Raw genomic sequence first — 22,706 nt, 5'->3', positions numbered from 1 at the left:
GGACAGTTAATAAAATAAGCATATATAAACATCAATATTATGCCATTTACATTTGATGATGAACGAGCTCATTCTTCATAGCTATGCTTTTCTACAGTCTCAATAACACTTCTGAGACCTATTTAGCTCAATCTGAGCCCCTGACAAGTAGCATAAGGGTTTCGTTACCGTCTACCAAAAAAAAAAAGTACCACAAAGTCTACGCTTTATTCCAATGCTAAAGGTTACTATTGGAATGGCTAATAGTAAAGAACCACAAATTTCCTTCCACTAACTTTTATGCAAAATTTCATTCAGAAATCGGAACCATTCCACTAAATGATACAAAGCAATGAAATTGAGAATGAAATACATTCATAGCTAAACAAATGCTGTGTAAAATCATTAGAGTTCAATAGTTGGTGTCAGTCATGACGGATCTTGATCCAGTTTTGGTACTATAGCTGATGAGAGCTCTATGTGTGAAACACGAACTGCACCGATCAACCGCTCTGGCAATTCATCTGTGGTATTTGCCTGAAAGGAGACAAGACAAGAAAAATTAAAGGAGGAGAGTCATAATACTTGATACTTCAAAAATCAAAATCAACTAGCCTCGTAAGAAATGTCAGTGCAACAGTATACACGTGTTGAAACACAATAGGATATGATGCAAGTTCAATAGACATCCAAAGTTCTTCCTTTCATTTTTAACTTGCTTCAGCTAAAATCAAAAACATTTTTAATAGTTTTCTCAGTCGGTTTCAGTTTCAAACATGTTTTCGAGCACTACACAACCAGATGCATTTGTTATTGCTATAATAAGGTTGGATGATTCCTCAAGCCAGCAATACCCTTAAATTGAGCAGGATTTATTTGACGCTTTCGCTCTTATTGGTACTGCACACCAACATAATTACATGGTTTAGTCCATCTTAAATCCCCCAGCATGCTCAACATCGTGCAAGTGTTTCTGATAATTTCAGTGGGTAGCTTCTCTGGTCAAATATCTCACTAACTCAACTCTGTATGATCTCACAAACTAAAAAGTGCACACCTGTACAAGGAAAGCCATATCAACCACCAATGTCGTAATTACTCCAATTACAATCCCCAGAACTCCATTAGCAACAGTTGAAGAACCAATATCAACATCAACCTACAAATCGTATAAACCATGTTAAACCATACTAACACTACCAAGGCAAACATGTCTCCAGTTAATATCAAGTACTATAATCTAGACAGTCATTACTTCTAAATATGTGGGACCACGGATATAGTTGCAATCGACTGCTTTTCCCAATAAACAAGGAGTGCTTCCAACACTCTGGCGCACAATCCATGAGCCCTGCATGATTAAAGAAATGCAACAACTTAAGACATTTTGGCACTATGGTAAAATCAGAAACCATAATTTTTGGGTAGTTTTCTGGCATGGAGTCCATATATCAGTCTATTCAAATAACAAACTACAGTACACCAATCTGTGAATGCATAAAAAATTTAATAGCTTACAATTGATTTAACATATCCTACAATCCTGATTCCCTTACAAAAGCATTATTTAGTGCATGAGTAGACCAAAAACAAATACCTTGGGAACTGATGGAATAAGTTTAAGCCTGCTATTGCGGAATTCATCATCACCATCAACAAACCGTTGCAAGAGAGAACCAGGTATTAATTCCTTTGTCACAAAGTAAAATACCATACTATAATGTGTTGAACCAGGTACCTGCAAAGAGTGGCAAAGTTACTTTAGTCCAACATCCAGATGCAGTAGATCCAAGCCTCTTAAATGAAATAAACTCACTTGCAGATTAAAAACCAGAGAGAAAAGCCCTTTCTCCGAAGCAACCTACAGCCATTTATAAAAAAAAGTTCATGAGCATTCACAACATATTATTCAATAAACAAAATCAATCTTCATAATCAGGGAAACAGTTGACCAAGTTGCCAAGATGCAGGCAGGTCAATAAATTGAATTACAGGTAAAGATCCATGAAGAAAGTTCTGAATCAACTATATACAACGTCCTAACTCCATCATGGAACGAGTTATTGAACAAGGTTTGTAGCAGGCAAAACATAATCCATTCCTGCTGCCACAAGCAGCCCACAAGTGCAGAAATCCACATCAGATAATTCTAAATAACTACTGCAAATCCTTCAAAATATAATAAGATTTAGCCCAAGTAACCTAAAAAAAAAACCCACTAGCGTTTGCTTTCAATTTTGCCAACAGTATCCCCTAATTTTGAGGTGTTGTTGGTAGTGGGACGAATTACAGTCATCCTTTATATGAGGTTCTATTTGGACATTTACTACGATAACGTGGTCATGTCATGGTGTGCTGATATGTTCTATGACTAGCATTCCCCCCAAAAAAAGACATGTTACGTCAACTTATCAGCATTTGTAGTACTTTAGTTTTATTTTCTTTTCTTCAATTTTCTGATAATCACTGACCTGAAGTCTATTCTAGGAATCAACAAAGGTATTAAATAATGTAATCTGAAATAGACAGAATTGGTTTCCAATTCCATTAATTTTTTTAAACCAATAGCAAAATGACTAAAATCAACAACAAAGCAAGCATTGAACTTGATAGATTATAATATTATAGATCTAATAAATTGAAATAAAAAAAAGTCAAAGAAATAATTAATCAAAAGAAGTTAGTAAAGAATATATTTTTATATGAATGGATTATAGTAATAAATCATTAAAAATGATGTAATGAAGTAAGAGATGGTTTAAATAAAAGATTAAAAATATATATTGTCAGAAATTTGTATTAAAAATTTTCAAATAAATTTTATGTTTGCATATATATTGCGTGAGAGTTATGAGACAAACTTAAATTGAAGTGAAAGCCACTATGTATTTGGTTTAAAAAGTCAAAAGCCCTAAATTGAAGAGAAAACCACTATGTATTTGGTTTATAAATTAGGTCTTCAGAAAGTTAAACATAGTTCAAAAAAAATTTCCTTTTTTGTCCCTCTTTCTTCTCCTCTCTATCTTGTACTGTCTCCAACCCAATTCATCAAGAAGAAGAAGCAGCTTTAGTTTTTTTGGAAACATTAGGCTAAAAATTTATGATTTTACAAAGAGGGTTAGGACTTTAAAAGCAAGTAACTTTTAATATATGCCTTCCAAAAGACAAACAAAACAAAGACAATGCTCTGAAAAAACAAATAAAATAAAATACTGTTTTAGAAATGTTGAATTGAGGGTCCAAAGATAACAGCATTCTAAATCTACCAGTTGTCTGTCTCTGAATCACAAGGGGGGAAAGTTAAAACTAAAATAAAAATAATAATAAGAAATAAATAAACAACTTTATGAGTACATAACTAGCCTCTGCAAATTAAAAAAAAAGGCGGGGAGGTACAAAACTCCTTACTTGTGCAGAACAACCTTGACGCCTAGCAACGTGGTCCATTCTTTTTGTGTCTTTGAACCAATCAACAGCAACGAGATCCATTAAATGTTTTCCAGCGGGGATCTTCAGATGCATATTACATAAAATGCAACAAGAGTAAGCTTGACAAAGTCAACGATTCAAATTGCACTACTTAAAAGGAAACAGGAACAAAACAATCAGAGAACCTTTGTTTTGTCATAACAAAAATGCTTGCTACGAACTCGGAAGTTGTTCCCATCAGAAATTCGCCAGCAGTCACGGGCCTTATCACGGTCATCACGACGTAAATTACCAGAGAAACAGGTTAAGTCAATTTGTTCCACTGGTTCTTCTTCAAAGGCTGCATGGCAAAACAATTGTGCTCACATACCTAAGGCAATCCCATTAAACTAGGAATACATCCAAAATAGGGAGAGACTCACCTGCTCTCTTCACATCATTCTCATGCTTAGTTCGATATGTCTAGAAAATGAAAATAAAAATAAAAATAAAATGAGAACAATGTATGTTTAGAACAATTATGCAGATGCACAAGATCATGATTATAAACCATACTTCTTGTTCTTCCTCAGCAATTTGGAATTCATCCTCCTCATCAGAGTATTCATCCATAATGGAGTTTCTGCTTGCAGCATTCATTTGATCAAGAGAAGGCGCAGGATGAACAGAGGACTCTTGCTGCTTTAGATTTCTCTTTGAAGAAACAGAAGCTGAGGCCATGTTGACCATAACTGGAATTCTAGGAGGAGCACCTCTTTCATCCGTTTGGGCAAACCATTCACGCAGTCCTGTCATAACAATAAGCAGAAAGATTAAATAAAAAATCAGATAAATTGACTAAAAGCATGCAATTTGTAGAAAGAGATGATTCTCCTTAATTTCAATTAATCTGTACATGGGTATATATATACAATCGATTCCTATAATTGTGTTCTACTAATTAGGAAGAAATCCTAAATAGAAAAACAGAATACAGAATATACAAAGAAATAATATAGTAATTGACTTTCCATAACAATCCCCCTCAAGTTGGAGCATAGATGTTAATCATGCCCAACTTGTTACAAATGTAGTCAATCCTAGCTCCATTCAGAGCTTTTGTGAAAATTCTCCTAACAACTCTCCAATTTTAATGTGTCCTATTGAGATGATCTGTTGTTGATTATTTTCACGAACAAAGTGACAATCGATCTCAATATGTTTGGTCCGCTCATGAAACACCGGATTAGAAGTAATATGGAGAGCAGCTTGATTATCACACCACAATTTCGCAGGCAGGGAGGTTTTAAAACCTATCTCATCTAGTAATTAAAGTATCCACATTATCTCACATATTGATTGTGCCATGGTTTTGTATTCCTATTCAACACTAGATCAAGAAACTACACTATGCTTCTTGCTTCTCCAAGACACCAAATTTCCTCCAACAAAAAAGCAATATTTGTCAACCTTAGATCCAGCCCAGTCGACATCTAAAAAACATTCACCATTCAAATGCCTATGATTACCATATAACAAACCTCTTCCCGGAGCGCCCTTCAGATAACACAAGATTTGTACCAAGGCTTCCCAATGAGCAACAGTTGGGAAAGACATAAACTGACTTACCACACTAACGGCTTAAGTAATGTCAAGACGAATGACTGTAATAAGGCAATTCAATTTTCCTACCAATCTCTTGTATCTCTCTGGATCTTCAAACAACTCACTATCCCCTGCTAACAGTTGTAAATTTGGAGTTATTAGTGCACTGCAAGGCTTAGCACCTAATTTTCCTGTCTCTGTCAAAAGATCGAGGACATATTTTCTTTGAGACAAGAAAATACCCTTCTTACTTCTCATAAATTCAATACCCAAGAAATACTTTAACAATCCCAAATCTTTGGTCTGAAACTGGGTTTGGAGGAAGGTTTTAAGAGATGAAATACCCGCAGAGTCGCTCACAGTTATGACAATATCATCAACATAGACTACCGGGAGAATTAGACCAGCCTCAGATTGCATATAAAATACTGAGTGATCACACTTACTCTTTTGCATACCAAATTCCAGTATTGCTTCACTGAATCTCCCAAACCAGGCCCTAGGACTTTGTTTCAAACCATAAAGAGACTTCCGAAACCTACAAACTTTACCCAACTCCCCCTGAGCAACAAACCCAGGTGGTTGCTCCATATACACCTCCTCCTGAAGATCACCATTAAGGAAATCATTCTTGATATCCAATTGGTGCAGGAGCTAATCATATGTAGCTACTAAAAAGATAAACAAGCGAACAGAAGTAAATTCAGCTACAGGAGAAAAAGTGTCAGAATAATCAACCCCATATGCCTCAGCATATCCTTTTGCCACAAGGCATTCTTTTAACTTAGCCACAGAACCATCAGGATTTACCTTTACTGTAAATACCCATTTGCAACCAATAGCTATCTTACCAGTGGACAAAGGCAACAGTTCTCATATACCATTAACATCTAAAACCTCCATTTCCTCTTTCATAGCAGCACACCAGCCAGGATGAGACAGTGTCTCACCAACAGTATTAAGGATAGGAACAGAGTCTAAAGAAGTAACAAAACACTTACCACAAGAAGACAATTGATCATAATAAACAAAAGAAGAGACAGGGTAAGTGCATGAACGCTTACCTTTACGAAGCAATGGGTAAGTCTAGGTCAGAATCATGATCAGTATGAGCTACAGGATCTCCCAACAAAATAGCTGGTTGAGGATCTGAGTCAGGAATCTCCAATCTCTTGGAATAAACATGAACAACGGGAGATTGAGTAGGCCTAGAGACAAAAGGAACAGGCTGTGGGAGAGGACTAAACATTGGTTGGACAGTATATATTAAGAGATCATCCTCCTCCTCCCCCTAACTATCATACACAGATGATTGAGGAAAGAATGGAGTGGACTCAAAAAATGTGACATCTGCAGAAACTAGATAACGATTAAGAGTAGGAGAGAAACAGCGGTACCCTTTTTGGAGCCAGGAGTACCCAAGGAAAACATATTTGAGAGACTTTGGATCCAATTTAGTAACCTGTGGACGAGCATCACGCACAAAACAAGTACAACAAAAAATACCGAGTTCAACAGGGAACAAAAATTTTGTAGGACATTAAGGACAAAAGACGGCATACGATTGATTAAAAAACATGCCTTAGAAACTGCATCCACCCAAAAGTGTTTAGAAACTTTCATATGAAAAAGAAGAGCACGAGTTACCTCAAGAAAATGCCGATTTTTTCTTTTGGGCACGCTATTTTGGATAGGGTATCAACACAGAAAGACTGATGAAGAATGTCATTTTGTGTCATATAAGACTGAAATTGTGCTGAAAGATATTCTTTAGCATTGTCACTTCTTAATATGCGCACAGAAATGCTAAATTGAGTTTTGATTTCATTACAAAAGATAAAAAACAACTCAGAAAGATTCTTCATTAAATATAACCATGTAACACGAGAGTAATCATCAACAAAAGTAACAAAATAACGAAATCCAGTTTTAGAAGTAATAGAACAAGGACCCCAAACATCAGAATAAACTAACTCAAAAAAGGATGAAGTCTGTTTATTGACTCTAAATACAGAAGGCAAACGATGATGTTTTGCAAACTGACACGACTCACATTCTAGTACTGATAAAGACTGAAACTGAGGACACAACTTCTTCATGGTAAACAAAGAAGGATGGCTCAATCTACAATGAGCTACAAGAGGTGTTAAGGTACTGGAGCAAATAAGCGACCACAGTACATGATTTTCCGGTGTAGAGACCACCTGACTCGCGTCCTCTACCAATAATCTGCTTTGTCATAAGATCCTAAAACAAACACTGATCAGGAAAAAAGGAAACAGAACAATTTAAAGTACGAGTAAGTTTACTAACAGAAAGTAGATTAAAAGAGAATTTTAGTAGACACAAAACAGATGACAAAGAAATTAACGAAGTCGGGTTCACAATTCCAGAACCTATGACACAAGGAGTAGAATCATCAGCTAAAATAATAGTAGAGGAAGTGAGATTAGACTGAAAAGCAAATAGAAGACTAGAATTACTTGTCATGTAATCTGTCACACCAGAATCAATAACCCATTTAGATGAGGAAGACACAAGGCATGTAGTAGATTTACCCATTTGATAGGCTTTAGAGATGCCTGACTGGGAAAACTGTACAAAATCCTCTGCAGATACCAAAATAGTTTTCTCAGAAGAAGATACTGTAGAATCCTCTGCTACCATATTTGCCATCTGTGATCGCTGATTTTTCCTCTGAAGATGCGGACAATTATATTTTATATGACCAGGCTCATGGCAATAATAACCAACTCCTCTTGAGTCCTTATTAGAACTAACCTCCCCATTACGTTGATTACCTCTGTCGCCTATAATTCCTCCTCTACTTCCTCTTCTATTACCCTGTTGTTCATTTGGATTACGGCTAATAAGAGCACTACTAGCAGGCTGTGAAGATTGAGTACTCTCTATACGAAGGACCCGTGTGAACGTTTCATGCAAAGAGGAAATCTCAAAACTAGAGAAAATCTGAGATTTAGCAGTCTCATACTCTGAAGGAAGGCCTGCAAGAAAACTCATAACAGCCAGTTGCTCCAGTTGGGCCTGCTGAGCTTTCACATCAGGACTAAAAGGCAACAAAACATTAAGCTCCTCATATACCCGTTTAAAATCCATAAAATAAGCTGTGAGATACATATCCTCTTTCTCAGCACGGTAGAATGCCTTACAAACATCATAAATACAAGAGATATTCCCTTTACCAGAATACAGAAAATTTAAGTAATCCATCAATTCCTTAATAAATTCACAGTGATTAATTAAACTAATTACCTCACTATGAATCGAGTTCCAAAGCTACAAAAACAACCGAGCATCCTCCCTTAGACAAGTTTGCCGTGTATCATCAGTAGATGGGTCTTTAGTATGGTGATCATCCTTATCAATGCTACGCAAATAGACCCTAACAGTCTTACTCCACTCCAGGTAATTCGAACCATTAAGTTTGTATTCCGTGATCTTAGTCATCACCGGAATCACATCAGAAATAACATTCTTATTGTCTACTATTTGTTGAGATAAAGAAAACTGACCGAAACGCTAATCCAAAGTGCTTACAGCCGCAAAATAACCCAAAATCACAAATCAAGCAAATACCGAAATAGGATCTGAGAGTCAAACCTCAGAAGTCCTTTAATTGTGTAATGGATCAGGCAACAGCAAACAGTAGTGTACTTGAGGGGGTTGAGGCGACGCCGGTGATGCTGATCAGAGTCGAAACAGCCTGCGGACGCGCCTCCATGCGCCGGCGAGTGAAGAAACGGCGGGAACCTGAGTTGGGCGCGTGAGCCTCACGCGCTTGGATTCCAGCAGCCGGATCAGAGGGGACGGTCAGTCGGCGGCCAAGGTCTCTCCTGAGCTGGGTGGTGAGAACAAATAGTCACCCTAGATAGATGACCTAGGGTAACAGTGGGTTTCAGTCCAGAAATAGTCGGGAAAGAAATTCAAGATTTAGATTCCTTAATGAACCTGCTCTGATACCATATAGAAGAGATGATTCTCCTTAATTTCAATTAATCTGTACATGGGTATATATATACAATTGATTCCTATAATTGTGTTCTACTAATTAGGAAGAAATCCTAAATAGAAATACAGAATACAGAATATACAAAGAAATAATATAGTGATTGACTTTTCATAACACAATTAAAAGATTTTTTTTTGTTTTTAAAAGGCTCATGTCCCCCATCTGCTGACTGTCATTTTGTCATCAACAGTACTGCTTGATCAAGACTGAAAAAATCTATTGCAAAGCAGCAAAATCCCACTGAATATCACATTGATTAACAATACAATTAATCAAAGAAACTAGAGAAAAATAAATTACTGTATGCAGTCAAGGTGACAGCAGAATTCTTTGGTAAAGTAACACCAGATATGAAACATTTCCTCATTAAATTTCTCTTCGCATATTGACTACTAATACCATTTATTACATAATATAAACCGACAATAAAATAAAACACTTTCTACCCCTTAACCCTCAGCAGAGCTTCCCAAGCAATATTTTCATTTTGGTAAGCAAAAGTGATGAGGGAATTTAAATTTATTGACGTCAATTAGGTGATGTGGGTTAGTAAATTGAAAATTTATGAGAGACGACGTAATAAGGTCAGGCATACTTAGGAAAGGGCTGCTGCAAACAGCTGCAAATTGGGAAGTTGGTTAGATTGCTAGAGAAGCCAGAAAGTTTTCTTAAATAATGAGTTAGTCTAAACAAGATAACATCATGCATTCCTAGAAGTAACTCCTATTTTTATTCTGATTAAGAAGAATGAGACAATCCTTGTACCATTTAAGAAAGGCAGCCTATGAATGAAATTATGAGAATTATTTTTTTACCAAAAGGCTTGAGTCCTTGCAACTCAAAGATCCAGGGTTCTCTCTAATGAGTTCTAACTTATTTCACCATAGGTCAAAAAAAATAAAATAAAATAAAAGAGCAAAAGCCCTCGATTCTTTATTTGATCCAAGAGTCATAGACCCATAACTCAATCTCAGATTCGAGATCGTATGCTTAGGACACCAAAAAGTAGGAGTGAAAAAACTGCAACAGCACCAACCCTGATGCCTAACCTTCCTAACAAAAAGCAGGGCTAAGCATATGAGAAAGACAAGATACATAATATACAAACTTTTAGCAAGGTCACATCAATCCCCAACTAAGTCTGAGATTTTAGTAAATAAATTCACAGAAAAACAACTAACCAGCAACACTATTTAACATCTGAAGAAGACAATGCTGCTGAAATGATGAAATATAACCCACACCCCATCCTTTTAGATCAATCTGCATAAGATGCTGCACCTGTGTTCTTGGTCTTCCATTCCGAGGTTTTAGAGGAGAAATGTTGAACCCTCCACCTTGAGAAATCAGAATACAGCAGAAATTAAATATCTGATGTTTATCCTACAATTCAACCCACATATGAAACAAGAAAATGTAAAACTTACTCTCAACATGAGCCCGCACATAACCTGGTTGTGGACCACAGTTCTCATGCTCTCTAGAACGAAATAGCACAACTGCACAATAGCAAGAAAATTTCTGAAGCTTACACTAAGAAGACGAAAATCTAACAAGAAGTGTTTGCAAAACAATCTACCATAACTGCCATCATCATTTCGCCGCCAATAGCGCACATAGCAAAGGTCACGGGGCCACACAAACCTGCAACCAGTGATATATAAGTAATGAAGATAATAAATAACAACAACAACAACAACAACAACAAATTTATAAAAAATATAATAACAACCTCTCTTAAATAACTTTCTAGATCCATTTCTTTATCTGCCTTCTCATGAACAAAGATCTAAAGGACAATCATTTACAATCGAGTGAGCCTTTCTTCAACTACAATTCTCTCAGAGTTCTTACTCAACTGCACTTGTGTCTATCTAGTTTTATTTGTAATTAACTTCATTCGAATTGAGTTTATTATTCTGTTTGCATGTGCTTTCTTACAGGAGATAAATGATTATTCATTCAATTTTTATGTTATTAGCTTAATTGTACATTTGGAATACTCGAATACAAACATCCATTTTTTTTAATGTAATAATTTAGCCTGTAAATTTTTCTAATATATACTCCTTTGTCAATTTGTATAAACTTGCTCAGTTTGTGTACGTCTAAATCTGTTACTTCTTGTTGTTATGTTATTTTACTTAAGAAATTGACATGTCAGTTCACTTTATTGTTCTCATGTCCCGCACCCATATCCATGTTTCCACTTCCCAGATTAGAGAATCTCCAATTGTAGTAACACCTGTTGCACAATTATTCTAGATCTAGAAAAATCCATAGACAAATTGGAGGTAAAGAATGTAAGAGGTGTAATTTTAACTATATGATCATATATAAAGAACTACAAGCAAAAATGAGACCAATAACATCCCACGATCAACAAAATTCATCAGATCCAGAGAAAACAACAGGCAAAAAGATGTATTTATTTGATAAAGTATTACATTGAAAACCAGTCAAGCTGAAGTCTATGATATAGGATTGCTGTATGCCCATCTACCTCCTCAACTAAACTACCATATTGGAAACTGCTGTCCCACCTGCACAAGGCATGAAAATATCATCACATGAATTCAGAAGTATGCAAATCATAAAGGACTAAATGTAAGAAAACCACAGACAAAAACTCAATTAATTTTCAAATATTATTGGAGAGTTGTTCATGAGAAATTCATTAGGCTAAACCATTATTTAGATAATTCCAGGAAATGTTGTATAGATGTGGAATTCAAGACCATATTTAAAAGGTCTAATGGGAAAAAAAAAAAAAAAAAAAGCTTTTTAATTGCCAAGGTTGTTGCAATTCTATCTAATTTTGCAATATGGCCACCAATAATGATCCAATCTTACCTGCTACCCAACATCTCTGAAATTTCATTTTGATACCTGTGGGGCATCAATGGCGACACGATTTTAAAGAATCTGCTTGGAAAACAATTACATAGAATTGCAAACAACTTTGCAATTTTTGAATAAAATTAAAATTCTTCTGTATCCCTATGTCGACATATAGGGGGTGCAGATGAAGAGAACTCCCTCCTCTCTCTCTCTCTCTCTCTCTCTCTGACAACCAAAAGATTTGCAAATGCCAGAAGACAAGGGATCTAAAAACCTTAACAATGACCTACCATAGACCATATTTAAAAGGTCTAATACAACTCAACTCAACTCAACTAAGCCTTTATCCCAAAAATTTGGGGTCGGCTATATGGATTCGCTTTTTCCACTCTAAACAATTTTGGGTTAAATCCTCAGAAATGTGTAATGCTTCTAAGTCATGTTGTACTACTCTCCTCCAAGTCAATTTAGGTCTACCCCTTTTTTTCTTTCTATCCTCTAACCTAATGTGCTCTACTTGTCTAACTGGAGCCTCCGTATGTCTACGCTTCACATGACCAAACCACCTTAATCTCCCTTCTCTCAACTTATCTTCAATTGGCACCACTCCTACCTTTTCTCTAATACTTTCATTACGGACTTTATCTAGTCTAGTATGGCCACTCATCCACCTTAACATTCTCATCTCTGCAACTCTTATCTTAGATGCATACGACTCTTTCAGTGCCCAACACTCACTACCATATAACATAGCCGGTCGTATGGCTGTACGGTAAAATTTTCCTTTTAATTTATTGGGAATCTTACGATCACATAAAACTCCCGTGGCACGTCTCCACTTTAACCATCCGGCTTTAATCCTATGACTAACATCCTCCTCACATCCCCCATCTACTTGAAGGACTGAGCCTAGATATTTAAAGTGATTACTTTGGGACAGTACCACTCCATTCAAACTAACTCCTTCCCTATCACCAGTTTGATTAAAAGGTCTAATGGGGAAAAAAAAAAAAAAAAACGCCAAACTTTTTCGTGGTTTTCAATTTTGATAATTTATCCAAATTGCCAAGGTTGTTGCAATTCTATTTAATTTTTGCCAATCAAATTTTCAACTCCATTTTCCCATTTATCTATGGCCACCAATAATGATCCAATCTTACCACTGCTACCAACATCTCTGAAATTTCATTTTGATACCTGTGGGGCATCAATGGCGACACGATTTGGTGGTGGTAAGAAGAGAGAGTGGGCGAACCAATCAACAAAACCACCTGATTTGGCCGAATGGTTAAGAATTTGATGCACCATGGATATTAAAATGAAACTTGAAAGGTAGTAGTAGTTAGTTGGGTTGGATCAACATAGGTGGCTGTGAATCAGTCGGAAAACAGAGTTAAAGAATCTGCTTGGAAAACAATTACATAGAATTGCAACAACCTTTGGCAATTTGGATAAAATTGCCAAAATTAAAAATTCTAGATAAAATTGAAGAAACAAAAAAAAGGTTTGGATTTTTTTTAGTCTTTAATCCTATTCAAAACATTGCATTGCTTCTGTATCCCTAATGTCAACATATAGGGGTGCAGATGAAGAAGACTCCCTCCATCTCTCTCTCTCTCTCTCTCTCTCTCTCTCTCTCTCACACACACACACACACACACAAAGAAAGCTCTTAAATAATTCCAATTTATTGAATTTTATCTGTGTCACGTGCAATTCAGTGACACGAGGCATAAGAATAACATGTGCTATCAGTGACAACCAAAAGATTTGGCAAATGCCAGAAGACAAGGATCTGGTAACCTTAACAATGACCTTACCATCCCTATCCAAAAAGCCAAAAGAGGGGAAATTTTGAGATTAAATAGGAAAATCTTTGTGCCAGTAATAATGTCCGACACTGTAGCATGATCAAACAAATAAACATACTATGAGGATGCCAAAATGGAAAACTAATAGTGGATGCACTGGTCAAACAGCTAATAATCCAAAACACATTAAAATAAAGCAATAAAGACAAGTAGGGTTAGATAATTAACAAAAATCTGAGCCTCCCAGCAGGACTTTCTCAAACTAGTTTACATAAAATACAGGGATTTCAACTATTGGCTATCTACTCAGACCACAGCATTGATAACCGGTGCTTCAAGAAATATTACATAAAACATTTGAAAAAAATTAGGCAATGTATCATTTCATGCCTCAAATTAAGGTTTTCATATCTGTTTGACTTCCATTTTCGCATATTTAACTCTGTATAAGTTATTTCGTTATGATTCGAAGCCACGAGCTTTAAAAATAATGAAGATATGCAATTATAGTTCCCAAATCACGTCAAGAGCAAAAAGCCTTGAGATGCAAACCTGAAACATTCATGCATGCATACAAGTGTGAATGCACAACAATTTTCATTGCATGCAATGGGAATTTTAAGTGAATCAACGCTGTTAAATCTTCAGTTGAAAAAGGAAACACCTACTCAAACCGTGTTCCATCCATGCTCATTACAAGTTCAAATATTTCTTCACAGGTAGCCTCAACAACACCCACAGCCTTCATTGCTCTGCTACAGCTCCTTGGCTGCAGCAAAAAGACACAAATGATGACATAACTAATAACATTTAATGCATAGCAAGATCAAGTAATTTAAATGAAACAAAAATGTAAATAGATCCATACAAGGTAATCAACTTCAAGAAGCTCTTCAAAAATGCGGAGTCCTGCCATATACAGACAAAAGAAAATGAAAAGTTGAAAACGGTGATTCATATGTGCCACTACAACATAACCAGTTGTTATTCATATATGCCACTATAACATAACCTGTGATTAATAAAAATGCAACAAGTTATGGAAAATATGTCACCATTTTGGCACTGTAGTAGACGCCAATGCTTTCTAGAAAATGCTTGATTGTTGGCATTCTGACTTGATAATTTTGATTCAAAATCTTGTGTCCAGTCCAATACAGAGTCAGGAAGACCTGCCAGTCACAAAGATAATGAGACATAACAACAAAAACTGTGCCAAATTAACATCAATAAGAGAATTTCAATGAGTACCATTTCCAATTGTTGTTCTCCTCAACAAATTGGGCTTAGCATCATCTTCATCCTCCTGCGCACTGAACCTGAATAATTTAGAAATTAGGTGTGCATATAGGAAGTTCATCTAAGACTTGCAATTCCACAATTGATGGCATGATAAAAAAATTCTAGCACCGAAAGTGGGTCAAACTACTAGATAAAACAACCGACAATTAGCCGAATAGCAACATATTGAAAGAATAAAATACAATGCATATTGAAACCTCACAGAGATGAAGAATTAGTTTGCTAGTATCAACCGATGATGACAACAAAAGCAAAGAACTAATATAAAGCAGGGCACTCACTGACTTTCATGGTCTGATGAGGAAGCAGTTCTGCCATTATCCATCCCAGATTTATATTCAAATGAGACATATTTGTTACCATTTGAAACTTGGGACTCCTGATGCTGCAAATATTACCAGACAATAAGTCCTATTTGCATCAGATCACATACCACAAGAACCATTTAGATTTAGTCACCAATTAAAGGGAAGTATGTATAGACAAAGATAAACATTCAACAAAGAGTAAATTTACTCTCTCTCTCTCTCTCTCTCACGAAAATTCAATCAATAGGGAAAAAGAAATGGAGTACCAAAGACCAGGAAAAGGTTCCCCTTTGAGGGCAGAAAAAGAGTCAGGCCAGTAAATCAAACTATGCAAATGATCATGATAGGATCAACAGCTTGCTAAGGAAAATCTAGAACACAATGAACACCAGTGCTTTAAACTCATGGAGAAAAGAAAAGGGGGATAAAGAGGAAGAAGTGAAACATGTTAAGTTACATTCTGAGTAACACAAACCTGATCAATTACAAACTCAATTTTTTCCTTCCACATTAGTGCTTCCTGGATGTTAAATGCTGCCATCTGCAATAAAAAATAAAAAAAAATTAAAAAAAAAAAGCTCAAAAGAATTATTTTTCTCCCAAAAAAAAAAAACTTCTTCATTATCATTGGTAAGGCAGTATGGCACAAGAGACATTATGACAACTAGAATAAGATAAAACCTTCTGCTGCAAATATCATTGCTTAACTTATGAAGCAACTTAAACAAAAAAAATGAAAAAGTAATATTATTGAACACAAACACCACATCCTTAATGGGAATTCTCAAGAAACAAACACATCTGCCAAACTATAAGGAAAGGACAAAAAAAGGACAAAAGAAAAAAAATAGGAAGAGATGGAGAGAGAGAGAGAGAGAGAGAGAGAGAGAGAGTAACTTGAGTCACCATTCCAGAAAATAAAAAGCAAAGACCACTCACCGTGATTCTATGATACTTTTCTTTCTTGTTGTAAACAGACAAAACATAAACCATCTGCAAGAGCCAAAAACAACACATAAGCTAACATGATATTTGAATATTTCAGATTATTGCATTATCACATCCAATCATTAGTGAAATAAAATTATAACTTATCAAGATGAAATCATTGCTAGAATCTCACAAAAGAAGTTAGATCTCAATGGAAAAGTAGACATTAAACAGAGAGTGGAGAGAGAGAGAGGGAGAGAGAGAGAGAGAGAGAGAGAGAGAGGATTAGTCATGAGACACAGCCAACAGATGGTCAGCAGCAAACTGGCGATGGCATCACAAACTGAAAAACAAACCCATACAATTACCAAAACCTCCTAACATACATTTCCATCAAAAACTTTCATTTCATAAATTGTGATGTTTGGGATAGTTTTCCTGCATCTCCAATATGCAGCATTGATATCTACACTAACTGAGACGAGATTAGCACATGAATAAGCCAATTACTCCTAATGTACACAGTTGACAAAATACAACAATAGTCAACAACAAGAAGCATACTCCACTTCTAGCACTGAAGTATATCTGTTATGGATGCTTTCATAGGGAAGAGCTACAAGAGGCATGAAGACCGCAACTAGAAGGATTTCCAATTGGCAGAATTTTGGTTATTTACTGTTTTAATTATTATTTCCTTTCTAGTTATAAATCTTGTTGGATTAGAACTTCTATCACTAGTAGGATTTCAATAACTATTATATAAACCCCTGTTACAAAAGAGGTCACCTGAATTACTAAAATTATCAATTAAATTATTCCCAACTACAAGAGGTTTGAGACTCTCTCCTTTTAATGAGTCAAGGTTGAAGGGCTCCCTTGAACGAGCTCTTATCAACAATCACCATAGACTCCTCATGTCGCAGCAGGATTCCAAACAAGGGGAAGACCTTGACTATGGAAGGAGGTTTCCCAGCCAATCGTCCTATGATGCGATCCTTGACCTGAGAACTTAAAAAATTGGTATCAGAGCCAGACATCATTGGCAATTCAAAGTTCAAACCTCGTTGAAGAATTATTGGCTCTCTTCAAGGAGGCACAAGCAGTGACCGATGCAAGAGTGGCTCAAGCCGAGTTGAGAATGGAGGCCCAAGTAACTCAATCAGAGTACATATTGGAAGTTCAATCACATAATTTATCTAGACAACTTCAAGAACTCCTTAGCAGGAAATAACCGAAAGAAAGAGTAGGAACTAGCAGCAACAGCCATGTCAATTTGGGCAATAGAATCAAAGAAAGAATAGATGCTCGACCTGAGGCAAGAATGGTACAAGGTATGCAAAGCTGGATTTTCTAACATTCGACGGGTCAAAGGACCCACTAAGCTGGTTACATAAACGTGAACAATTTTTCTCAAACCAACGGACACCTAATACGAATAAGGTAAGTCTGGCAGCCTTCCACATGCTTGGCAAGGCACAACTCTAGTTCTAGAGATTGGAGAAAGAGGAACCAGAGCTGACTTGGGATGTATTCAAGGACTATTGCAAAGTCTTGTTAAAGGCAAGAAAATGCGCCAGGCGAAGCGAGGTGGGGTGAGCCCCTAGCGCCTCGCCTCAGCCAAAAATAAGCGAGCGCCCAAGACTTGTAAGGCGAGAGGAACTGGGGCATTGAGGCGACACCTTTACAAACTAACATACACTTTCTCCTTTTCTTTTTTTAACAGCATAAAAGTAGAACTAAAAAAACCCTAAGCTAGCTTCACTTTACACCATCAATAAAGAAGAGAACACCAAACAGAGCAAAGAAACACAACAGACCAAGTATTTTCTTCCTTCCTTTCTCTCTCTTTCTCTCATCTTCACCTTCTTTCCTCTCTCTCCTCTACTTTTCTTCTATAATTCTTCTCTTTTTACCTGCGCAACCTACCAGCAGGTCCAGCACCTACAATCCAAGGTTTTTTTTTCTTTTTAATATTTTTTGTTATTTCCTCCCCTACTTTTCTTCTATAGGTCTATTGTTAGATTTATAACTCAAAATCCTAATGGGATTTGGAGAAACCTTTTTTCTAATTTGAGTAGGAGAAATATTCCTCAATAGGATAGAGAAATATTTTCTACATAGAGGAAAACTCTTATTTTAGTATTATTCCTAAATTGAGTGAAACTCCTAATTAGATTTGAATTGAGGGGATTAACAGTATAAATAGGAGTATTGTGAAAATATTATTTGACTTTACCCACGAAAAGTGACTTGGACTATGAAGAGTGGCTTGGCCCATTCAAGAGAGTGGATTTTAACTCATAGAGTGAGGCTGTTGCCCAATGCAGAGAAGGACTTTGCCAATTACTAAGGATTTGACTTTACCAATTACTGAGGATTTGGCTTCGCCCATTGATGAGTGGCCCTTGTCCATTGCAGTCCTATAAAGGGAAAGAGACTTAGGCCTAAGATGGAGAAAAGGCATAATACAAGAGAAATGGATTACAGGCCATGGCAGTTGAAGACACTCTTTGTAGTGTAGCAGTTGTAGTAGTAAATATATTATATTATGTTTAAAAGAGACTGAGAAAACTAACTAATGTATTTACGATAAACAGCTTGTAGTAGTGATCTTTTAGGTGTAATTGGATTGATAGGTAGTATAATTTGAGCTTGTGATAAATGATTTATTATTTATTAATAGTAAAAGATGGCATGCTCGTGGATGTAATCCTATGTAGAAAGCGTAAACCATATAAATACTGATATTTTATTATTTATTTTGTTTTTTTGTAGTTTAGACACTGCCTCAGTACACAACATCCATCTTCACTCCAGCAATTCCAACCTTTTTTTTTCTTTTTATTTTTTTTTTTGTTAAATTTGTTAATTGGGTAGTCTAATATGCTTTTTTATTAAATGAGTATTATTGTGAGATGCTTTTTATTGAATGAGTATTGTGATTTGTTATATGTTTTTATTAAAAGGGTATTGTTGCACTATAATGTAGTGTAATTGCGCAAATTATCAAAAAAATCAATTGTTTAATACTTCAATTTCTCATATGCTTGAATTGGGACAACATTGATAGTTATTGTTGCTGTTACATAAAATTCTTCTATATGTCTTGAATTAGGACAGCCTTGATAGTTGTTTATATGTCTCATTGAAATCAACTATGACATGAATTCTTCTATATGTTGCCCAATTTTATATGCCAAAACCATTAATTTATCATTCATAATTCAGCCATTGAAATTCTAGTGATGGATATTGTTTTGTTAGATGGTTTTTTTAATTTATATAGATGGCTTCAAAAAGGCTTTCACCTAAGGCAATAGGGTACCCTTCACCTTAATAACACTGGTTCAGTCTACCACTCAGGTACCATGCTTATCATACAGATTGCAACTCTAGTTCTACAGACTGGAGGAGGGGTAGCCAAGTAGAACATCGATAACGGTACCATGCTTATCACCATATCATTCTTATGTATCCAAGATCTTCCTTTTACTTCTTCCCAAAATAATATCCAGAGTCCAGTTAACTCAAAATAACGACGACACTAAATACAATAACTCCTAAGTGACTAAAAATGGAGCAAACAAGCAATACAGTAGTAGATGATCCACTATTTGCCTATTTGGTCACCAAATGTAGAAGTGCAATAGTATTCCCCAATGACTTTCTTCCATTCAATCAATTTTCCAAAGTGAGGATCTTAAGGCTATGACCAAGCAAAGAATCAAATAACACCATTCACCCCACAGGATTTGGTTGGTGGTAAAGATGGAAGCACTTTCCTAAGTCATTTATTTCAATTTCTGACTTTATTCACTCCATAGGCTTGGGAGTGATATGGAGCCAAGAATTGCTAAATAAACATGAGACTAAGATTACCCATCATATAGCTATTAGAAGATCTGAAAACAAATTACTCAATGTTTTATTATGGTAGATAAGTCACAATCTATTAAGCATGAATAACTATATTAAAGGAGCACATTTAAGTTAAGTTCAAAGCATAAATGAGCGCCACTCAATGCTTCGGTTGATAAAACTTAAAAAGAAAAAAATACATGCTAACATATCAATTCTTGTATATGCAGCATACTTTGAATTCCTCCCACAATTTACAATACAAACCCCGCAAAATATCTTTAAAAACTCTAATATTAATTAAAACTAGCTTTGCCCAATCATGATCCACTCTTTCTCAAAGTTTAGTTAAATTAATAATTGCATTCAAAAATAATAAAATATGGGAAGGTGCACCAACAAATAGTTTATAGTGATTTTTTTAACTTGCCAGATTTTTTTATATGATAGAAAACAAACTTCAAGATAAAACAACGTAATCAAAGAATGCCAATGTCTCATTCAAGTGCACTAGGAAGTAAAACAACAAACTATTCAAATGACTGTTTTCCTTGCTTCAATCATCTTCCCACAAAAGGCCAATCAAACGAGATTGATCCTATATCCATTTTCCCCGGCCAGCGTTTTCAGGAACAACTAAAGTTGAGAAATCATCAACCCCACGTATATAGTCTGAGCTACTTCACCAGGGAAGGGCATTGATAAACCACTAAAACAAAGTGAATTAAACAAAATTGCCCATACATATACACGGTAAAATCTTCCAACTAGTAAAAAGGCGCCAATAATTCTCTAAACAGGAAGACCATTTTTCACAAAAATTTAAAGCAAACAATGCGCCAGTAATTCTTTGGATTCAGAAATAAGAAAACAACATGGCAGCAGCAGCAGCAAAAACCAATGAGCTTTACATGAATTGTGTGAAAACCATCAGATCTAGTTTAACTCAAACTAATACCACTGACATGCTTCACATCACAATTATTGGAATGACTAACCATTTACTTGAGTTCCATATTCCTTTGAAGTCCATGTGAATAAACAAACAGACAAATAAAGGATACTCACATGTCCATGGTGAGTCTTCAAGCCTCGATCCTCCACCCTACAATTGCCATCAATCAACATGGTCTTGATTGGAACCTAATTCAACATAAACACAACATTTCAACTGTCAACATTTCCCGGTTCCTATAGTACTAGATTGGAAAATTTAAAAAAAAAAAAAATCACAGCTCTACATTGCATAAAACTGAAAAAAAAAAAAAGGGCAGATCCTCACCATTTAGATTCCATAAAAAATCATAATTTTCTCACCAAAATCAGAGAAAATTACCTGATTATCTTGCGGTTTCTTCTTGTAGTAAGCAAGAAGTCTAGACTCCAGCACGAAATACCTCATATGAATGAACGATCGCCCGATCTTCCTCCTTCCATACCTCACCATCCACCCTTCGTATATCACCTTCGACATTTTTGTTCCCTCGAAATCGAATTCAAGAAGCCAAACAGAAATTTAAAAAAAAAAAAAATTCAATCTCGCAGAGGTGGAAGCTCAGATAAGAGTCTTTGCTTCCTGCGAGATCAGCGTAAACCTAAGTGACTTGATCGCTCATCGCTAGAATTGAAATCCGCGTAAAAGAGAATCCATGATTTGAATTCCTATTTCTTTGATAAAATACATTTAATTCTCAACCCCCGTTTCCACATCGCGATGATTCCAAACACGGAAATTTGACTTTATACCAAGAAAATAAAAAGGAAAAAAATAAAAGATAGAAAGAGAATTCAAAAAATAATTAATTAATTAAAAAATAAAATTACTATGGGAGAAGAGAATTTCAAAGAGAGTCAAACAGAGAAGATTTTGGAGACGGCTACTGCGACTGCGTGGGCGAGTGGGTGCCAAAATTTGCCGGGATCGGGGAAAGAAGAGAGAAAAACGACGACGTATTAAGCGAAAAGTTGTGACAGAATGATCTGATTAACCGACGGCGGGATTTCGAGGCTAGATTCTGAATGACGGATGAAGAGATCCCACATAAGGGAAAAGCAGAGCAAAAAGTTGCCACGTGGAGGATTTTAATTGATAATAGTTTTATATGGTGTCTTAGCGCCGTGGTGGTTTTAAAAATTTTTGAAAAGGAGGTGGCTCTAGCCTCGCGATTGCTTCGTGGGGCGGATGTGGGAAATGACCTTTATAGCAGTCGTTTTTCATGTACATTTCAACCGCTATCCTGAAATAATATAATTATAAGTTACAATTTTTTAATTTTAAAATATAATATAAATTTTATTAAATTTTATATAGTGAAATTTTTTTCATTTTTACTTATAAATTTTTCAGTTAAAAATTAATTAAATAGCTCCTGCGTAATGCTTATTTAATATTTTTCTCTCCTCATTTTTATAAAATATGAAATTATTCTCTCTATATGTAAAAAATTATTTTATCTGCAGAGATAAAAATGATTCAATTTATACATAGCTTGAGAGGAAAAAAAAATTACTAACAAAACTCAATGCTAAAACTTTCCAAATCAGCATTTAACTGAAAAACCAGTAATTGAAAGTTAGAGGAATTTTACTGTACAAAATTTAAAAGCTGATAGAGTTTTATGTTATATTTTT

At 35.6% G+C, this 22,706-nt stretch overlaps 1 protein-coding gene across 1 annotated transcript; it reads right to left on the bottom strand.

The window, feature by feature from the left end:
* Nucleotides 1–22,211, bottom strand: LOC110640217 (protein ENHANCED DISEASE RESISTANCE 2). Its single transcript, XM_021791446.2, has 22 exons — nucleotides 21,412–22,211; nucleotides 21,144–21,218; nucleotides 16,224–16,277; nucleotides 15,760–15,825; nucleotides 15,258–15,361; nucleotides 14,926–14,993; nucleotides 14,730–14,846; nucleotides 14,543–14,583; nucleotides 14,343–14,443; nucleotides 11,470–11,565; nucleotides 10,602–10,666; nucleotides 10,450–10,521; nucleotides 10,204–10,359; nucleotides 3,964–4,196; nucleotides 3,831–3,870; nucleotides 3,594–3,748; nucleotides 3,388–3,489; nucleotides 1,796–1,840; nucleotides 1,577–1,717; nucleotides 1,235–1,330; nucleotides 1,037–1,138; nucleotides 1–516 (listed from the first exon to the last, which is right to left on the bottom strand). Exons 1-22 carry the CDS (start codon nucleotides 21,547–21,549, stop codon nucleotides 409–411), a joined length of 2,175 nt encoding a protein of 724 aa, XP_021647138.2. The 5' UTR covers nucleotides 21,550–22,211; the 3' UTR covers nucleotides 1–408.
* Nucleotides 22,212–22,706: the final 495 nt, after the last annotated feature.

The sequence above is a fragment of the Hevea brasiliensis genome, chromosome 18 (assembly GCF_030052815.1).
Source record: "Hevea brasiliensis isolate MT/VB/25A 57/8 chromosome 18, ASM3005281v1, whole genome shotgun sequence".
Lineage (NCBI taxonomy): Eukaryota > Viridiplantae > Streptophyta > Magnoliopsida > Malpighiales > Euphorbiaceae > Hevea > Hevea brasiliensis.
Note: the sequence above shows the minus strand (reverse complement) of the source record. Positions and strands in the feature narration are given on the sequence as shown.